Source organism: Corvus brachyrhynchos, unplaced genomic scaffold (genome assembly GCF_000691975.1).
Source record: "Corvus brachyrhynchos isolate BGI_N302 unplaced genomic scaffold, ASM69197v1 scaffold133, whole genome shotgun sequence".
NCBI lineage: Eukaryota > Metazoa > Chordata > Aves > Passeriformes > Corvidae > Corvus > Corvus brachyrhynchos.
Window position 1 is genome coordinate 144,797 of NW_008237249.1, and position 7,025 is coordinate 151,821.

Sequence of the window (7,025 nt, forward strand, 5' to 3'; positions counted from 1 at the left end):
TGAAACACCCAATTATTTAACAGTTTCCTTCACTTTCCAGTGTGTTAACAGTTTAGCAAAGTTTAGAATTTTTCTTACCAAAAGCCCCACAGCTCTCGTCCATATTTTATATTTCACCTGTGTGTTTATCCCCTCTGCCTTATTAAAAACAGGGTCATTCTTACTTGGAATATATTCGGGAGTATGAAAATCCAGTGCACTGTAGTGAGCTAGCTTCTTTCAGCACAGATTTCTGTCCTTAAAAGGATGGGAAATGTCCAGCGACAATTAATTTCTATTCCTCCCACTACAATTTCTACTTCTCGTGACAGAGAGAAGTACTTGTTTTTTCAAATAAAATCCACAGAATTGTAGACTTTTTTCTTTTCCTAAATATATCCGGGTTATTAAAAATAAATAAATAAATAAATAAATGAGAAAAATGTAGGACTTACGTATGATCCATAGTTCACTGCTAGGGTCTGCAAAGCCCATGGAAGGCCTAGGCCAATCAAAATATCAAAAACATTGCTTCCGATGGAGTTGGACACGGCCATATCCCCCATACCTGCAGGAATGGAAACCATGTGCGCTCAGACACGTCTCAGAAAAGTCTTGTACCTTTAGTCTGAGCTAATCCAGGCAACTGGCACCAAAGGCCAAGGCTTATGGAAGATGCCCCTCACTCCCTCCATTCCCTTTGCCCCCCCCATCATACAAGGCCAGCAGGCTTAAAGGGCTTAATCCACCTTCCAGGATAATCTGAGAATTCCCCTCCACTAATCCTCTGCTGCTCAGGGGACCTGCTGTGCTGGCTGTGACCTGCCAGCCCTCTGGTGCCATGTTGAGGGGGCCTTTTGGTGCTTTACTGTGACCATGACACATGAGCTTCTCTACTGGACTGATTGCAAAAGATGTCTGTTCAGCAGCTGTTTATTTCAATGAGGAGCCACTGGTTTTGCTCCCCAAAGTAGTACTGAGTACTTGCTTTTCCTCTTAACACACCTGTTGCTGGGGCCACAAGTATGGGGGAGTTGCTTTCCTTAAAAACAGTAGCATCTTCCAGTCCTTATGACTGTGGAGGAAAGCTGGAAAGTGACCTGAAAGATTCTTATGCCATTAAATAGTTCTATACCACTGATATTCAAATTAAGGAAATTACTGTGATTCTTGGGGAAGGCTTGAAGTTGACGATACTGCCAGAAATTGTCCCACACTGCTGTTAAGAACCTACTAACTGCTTGCAATAGCAGCACAATTTATCTCCTCCTTTGTTCTTGTTTTAAATTCCAGGCTCGTGGAAAGGGCTCTGTATATTCTCACGTTCAGGAAACATCTGTGCTACCTGAAGAGGGGGAGAATGTAAGGACACACTTCCACAGCAGGATGCCATCCCTGAGATGACCTACCTTGCCTGGCCACGATAAGGCTTGCCATGCAGTCTGGCACGCTGGTTCCTGCTGCCAAGAAAGTGATGCCCATGATCACGTCTGGAATTCCCAGTGTGTACCCAATGATTGTCACCTAAGGAGAGGAAATAAAACATCAAGCTGTTTACACAAATACTAGCTAAGCAGACACAAAACTACCTTATGTTTCTAGTTCTGCAGGAATTTGAGTGAATGTCATGCTATTGTTCATGCTGAGTTCAAAGTGTTATCATTCACAACTCCATGTCTCTCGAGCTTGCTTGCTCCAAGAGAATGAAAAGTTATTGTGGCCAGATTGTCACTCAGCGCCCCTCGCACTGCCATGCACGACTGGGAGACGTTCCACTGCTGCAGCTGCAATTGTTTCCCAAGGTAAAGAACCTGGATGAAATGCCAACCCAAAATCAAGTTCAAAAGCCACGGCTACTGGCCCCTAATTTTCTTCTCTGAGTGTGGACAGGTCCAATAGAAATGGAAGCAAACCTAAGGTTTCTCACCTGAAAATTCAGGTGTGCAGAACTTCCTACACATTTCTCTAGACTGACAAACCCCCTCCTGTTGCTTCTCCCAGGCAGTGGTTTCTGGGTTAGTTGGTACATACCATCCACACCATCATGTAAGAAAAAGCTGCAATCCACAGGGTAGAAGAAGCAAAGGTAACCATGAACCATTTTTCCAAGTGGGGTTTGTTACAGTTGGGCACTGTGAAGTACAGGACAAAACTCAAGGGCCATGTGAAGACCCACTTCAGCATTTCTATCTTGCCAGCTGCCGAACAACAAAACAAAAGGAAACAATCACAAGTCACGTCCACTGTATTTCAGAATGTTATTATTTCGTTAGCATGTGCAAGCAGGATGCCAGGGACACCTCAGCCTAACTGTTACACCAACATGCCACTCCTTGTTCAGGAGATGATGGTGTGATGGCAGATAGGAGGGCACAGACAGGCAGAGGAGTATGAAGGGCATTCCCTGAGAGTTTAAGTAACGGCTCAGAGCACACATGCTCCCCCCTCCCCTGGTCAAGTTCTTACAGAAACCGCATAAAATGCAGGTTCAAGAAAGAGATCTGATCCACCTTCAATCACCTAATGGGACGGTACAGAAAAGATGGGGGCAGGCCCTTCACAAGGGAATTACAAAAGCCAATGGACTCAACTTCTAGTAAGGGAAATTCAGGATAGATGCTACACTAAGTTGTGCATTTTCTCTGTTTTTCCTACTGTGAGGGTGGGCAAACATTGGAACAGGTGTCCAAAAGTCTGTGGGACATCCATCCTTAAAGATAATCAAAACTGAACTGGACACAGGCTTGGAGGACCTGCTCTGAGCAGGGGCTGGAACCAGACATCTCCAGACGTCCATGCCAGCCTCTCATACGCTATGAAAGTGCATAGGACAGCTAAACTGTTCCCTTTAAGGCTCAGGTCTTTTCCTTACTCAAACTACAGAAATGCTGTTTGGGCAAGATCTGACCAGGAGTTCCCAAAATCGTATCTTTCCTGTAAAGGGCAGGACCAGTCCCTACAGTATTCCAGCTCGTCTGCAACACAGCAGATCTTGCCAGCTATGGCAACTATGACTCAAAGGTAGGACAGGGATATGTTAATGATCGCTGCAGGACCAGAGCCCTGATGTGGTAAGAGGGACTAGGCTAAAAGGAGATCTCCACCGTGCAGGTGCAGTGCTCAGCAGCCTGAGCCACGAGCCACACAGCTGCTCTGACCTTCTAAGCCCTCCATACAGAGCGAGGAGCACTGTGGCAGTGCCTAGTGAACAGCAGGAAAGCAGAGGCACACAGGACCACCCTGTGCCTCTGCCCACATCAGCACCACCAGTGCCTTGCCCACACTAGCACTGCACTTTCCAACTGAGGTAAGAGCACACCTCACCTCCCAGCAAAAGGTATGTCCTAGCCATGGGCACATCTGACCTGTACTCAGGCTCCTTGCCACCAGCCCAGACAGCCTCAGCATCCTCCACAGTGAGCAGAGATCCATCTCTCCAGAGGGTGAGCCATGTTTTCGGGGCAAAACCCACCCTGCGGAGATTGCCGTGCCTCCCCTCTGATTGCAACAGCAGCACAGGGCCAACCCAGGGGCTGCAGCAGAGGTGTGCCCAACCCCAGGAGCCTGCAAGCCTGCACCCTGAGAGCTTCCTGCTGCTTCCCGGTTCCCCTCCTCTTTTACGTGTGAACAGGAGCCTCACTGCAAAGTGAAAGCTGATGGAAGCTCTCAGAGACACTTTTATCTCTACACGCATCTGCCATGCTTTCCAGCATATCCCAACAAACACCACATAGACCCAGGAGCTTCTTACTGGGTAGGTCAAAAGGTGTATATGGCCCTTCATGGTCATCATCATCATCATCATCATCTTCTTCCTCTTCCTCATCATTTTCATTGTTCTCGTTATCCTCGTTCTCGTTCTCGTTCCCGGCCTCGGCCACGTCCTCGTCCCGCCGTGTGCCATTCACGCCCCGCTCCGCGGAGTTGCTGGGGCCTGTTCCATTCTCCACCACGTGCTTGATGGGTATTTTGATTGCTACTTCTGACTCACCATTGGTGTAAGTCCTGCTGTTGATCAGCCTCTGTCTCTGTAAATAAAGGCAAAGTCTCACTGGAAGATAGATTTTTTTCAAATTTGATTTTTTTTAAGTGAAAGGGAAGAAGAGAGAAAGAGAGATGTGTAGAATTCTTTAAAAATTTATCTTTAAAAGCAAAAGGAATGATTTTCATTGGGTACAACATGATGCTTGCTTGTAGACCACCAGAAATCTCACGCGTACAACTTTTACAAGAGAAGGTCCAGTGGCTGTGGAATTGACTCCAGGAGGACTCCAGGACCAGTGACATACTAAGTGCAGTCTTAGGGTAGTACCATATTATTAAACAGATCTATGCAGGGGGCACCCCCTGTGAGCAACAGCTACATGTAACATAACTGCATAATACCCTCTGCTAAAATCTCCAAGGGGACAGAGGGCAGGGGATGTTTTAGTGAAGTCAATGTCAGAAGGATAAAATCTGGGAGAGCGCTATCAGGGGATCCAGAAGAAACACCAGAGGTGCATTTCAAGCCAAACACTGCTACAGGAAAAGGAGAAAATTCTAAACGAGAAGGGCAGGTGAGGGAGATAAAAGACACACCTCATTGATTAACATGCGGCTGGCCATGGAGAGACGTGTTTTGGGAGGGAAATGGCTGGTTATCATGATCCGGAGCCCAGCCTCGGAAAATGAAAGCTGGTGTGGGTAGGCAGAGAGCAGCTCATCAACCATGATCACTGAGGCTTTACGGTGGAAATTTCCTGCAGCCAAGGAACAAAAACAAATTGAGGTCTTCCTCAAGCAATCTCTCCCTCTGCTCTACATGGCTCTCAGAAGAATAAACCCATGGATTCCAGAAGTTCTTTGTAAGAACCATTCCTTCAGCTACCCCATTCAAAGTAAGGCTCATCTGTCCTTAATTTCCGCCCTCCACACACCTTATATGCCTGTTCTTAAACAGTCAGCATGGTATCACCACTCACGCTCCTTACAGAGAACTACATCTGCTCTCCACAGTTTATCACAGCTAGGCAGACCACTGCTTCAACAACAGCTATCCCACCAAGGCAGTAACTTCCAGTTGTAACCTGCACTTCCATGAGGATATTGTCCTCATCCACCACTAACTGTGTTCCTGCAAGGTATCAACACGAACGAGAAGAAGGCTCCTGCACCCCGGGCTTGCAGCTCATGGCCAGGAACTGCCACCAAACCCAGCAGCAAGTGCACGTGCCAGAGCAATCCACAGCGCAGGAGCAAAGGGACAGGGAGACACAGGCAGGTCCCGGAATCGTGCTCCTCCTGGGGCACAGCGCCGATGCCCACTGCCTCTGGGATTCATCCTTCCTGCACCTGGATGACACCTTGGGCTGTGAATCCTGTGCTAGGACTAGGACTTGGCAGCAGGGAAACCTGAGGCCTTACCCAACACACTTCTGCACTGGTTTATTAAAACCAGTGTTTAACACTGGCAAATGTTTTGTGGCATTACTGTTTTTGACCATCACTGTTAGTCTTACAGGAGACTATCTCCTTGGCCTTCATGTCACTATTTTTTTTTCCTACCAAGGCTTCCATGCATTGGGGTAGATATTAAAAAAAATCCTCCGTATTAAAAAAAACCAAACAACAAAAACCAACCGGCTTTTCCTTGTGAGTTTTTCCACACTGGCACTTGTTGAATGGTACCTCGAAGAACTGCCCCAAATACAGAAACCTTTCCGTTTCAGACTTTTTGGTCCTCTGTTAAAAAAAGGCTTCAGAAAAGGCCTCAGAAGACAAACAGTGTCTGAAACCGCCAGGCACCCCATTGCAACAGGTGCTGCTGGTGGCCCTGTGCCCCTGGCTGGGACACAAAGCTGCACCACTTGCCTTTCCGGGCCTCCCGTGGCCCAGGGCCAAGGAAATACAGGAACAATCTGCAAGAAGATGAAGCAATCCTTTCGTCTTCCTTTCTCAGTCAGTGTGAGTAACCACAAGTGTCCAAATCAAAAAGTTACCAGCAGAGTATGCAAAAACACATTGTGGGGACATTTAAACCAAATCCCACAATCAGAACTAACCCTGAGGCCAGCGGGTAAAGCTGGACGTGCAAGGCCTGAGTTTGTGCTCACTGAGTTTTCCCAGTCTAGCTTTCCTGGCACAGAACTGCCAGCACAGTTCTGCTGTGGAGAGCTCCAGGCAACAGAGAGCCGTCCCCACAAAAGCAGCTTCCCCAGATCAGAGTGCACAGCACTGCTAACAGCTTTCCCTCTGAAACAGGCCTGTAACTGAGAGCTGGCAGACTCCAGGCGTTTGCTATCAGCAAATAAACCCGGCTATGTTTAACTGCTTACTGTACACACACTATGCCTCTCGAGCACCGTTTGCAGGAAAAGAGACCTATTTTTGGTTGGGTGGGTGGGTTTTTTGGATAGACTAGCAAAACAGAAGAGGCAGCCCATCTGTAGTCAGAGACCAGGACTGATTTCAACAAGATGGAGCTTCTTCTCAGGCTAAGTCAGTGCCTCAGGGGAAAGGGAGGAGTTATTCCTGAGGACAGGTACGTATACATCCCAAGCACATACTGCACATGCTTGTTGACTGTTTTAAAGACAAAAAAAATCCGCTGCAAATACAGTTTAGCACATCCTTGCAAACGCAGACACTGAACTACTGCTGCTGAGCTACAGGACGGGGGAATTTTTTTTAAGCTGAAGAAACACAACCATTTTTATACATGATCAAACTAAAGTCAAACTGGAACAGATTTCAGCCAAAGTGAAATACTCTTAAAGACCACTTACGTGGAAAAGTTGGGCATGGTAAAGACAGCACGTGCAGAAAGAGCACAGTTCCCAGACCCACACAGAGTCTCCACCCTCCCTTCACTGGGGGTAAAGTGTACACTGGTCTAAGTAGGGCCTTTTTTCTTGCTCAGTTGATGTCCCTTTGGAGTGGAGTTAAGTTTAACTGGAGAAGATGTAACTTCAGTTCAGAGTAACAGTGCCCACAGCAGGACTTAAAATCGCTGTAACAGGCTAGACAGCCAACCCCTGGGCTTGAAGGAGTCCTTACAGCCAAGC

General features: G+C 47.3%; 1 protein-coding gene across 2 annotated transcripts in view; it reads right to left on the minus strand.

Annotated features, from left to right (window-relative positions):
- Window positions 1–7,025, minus strand: part of SLC24A3 (solute carrier family 24 member 3) — a 100,185-nt gene that overhangs the window by 20,378 nt on the left and 72,782 nt on the right. For both annotated transcript variants that reach the window (XM_008630751.2, XM_017730433.1), the window contains exons 10-14: window positions 4,561–4,721; window positions 3,731–4,007; window positions 2,011–2,177; window positions 1,389–1,503; window positions 435–547 (exon numbers count right to left, since the gene is read on the minus strand). In XM_008630751.2, coding sequence (XP_008628973.2) covers window positions 435–547; window positions 1,389–1,503; window positions 2,011–2,177; window positions 3,731–4,007; window positions 4,561–4,721 — 833 coding nt within the window. The remainder of the gene's footprint in view (window positions 1–434; window positions 548–1,388; window positions 1,504–2,010; window positions 2,178–3,730; window positions 4,008–4,560; window positions 4,722–7,025) is intronic.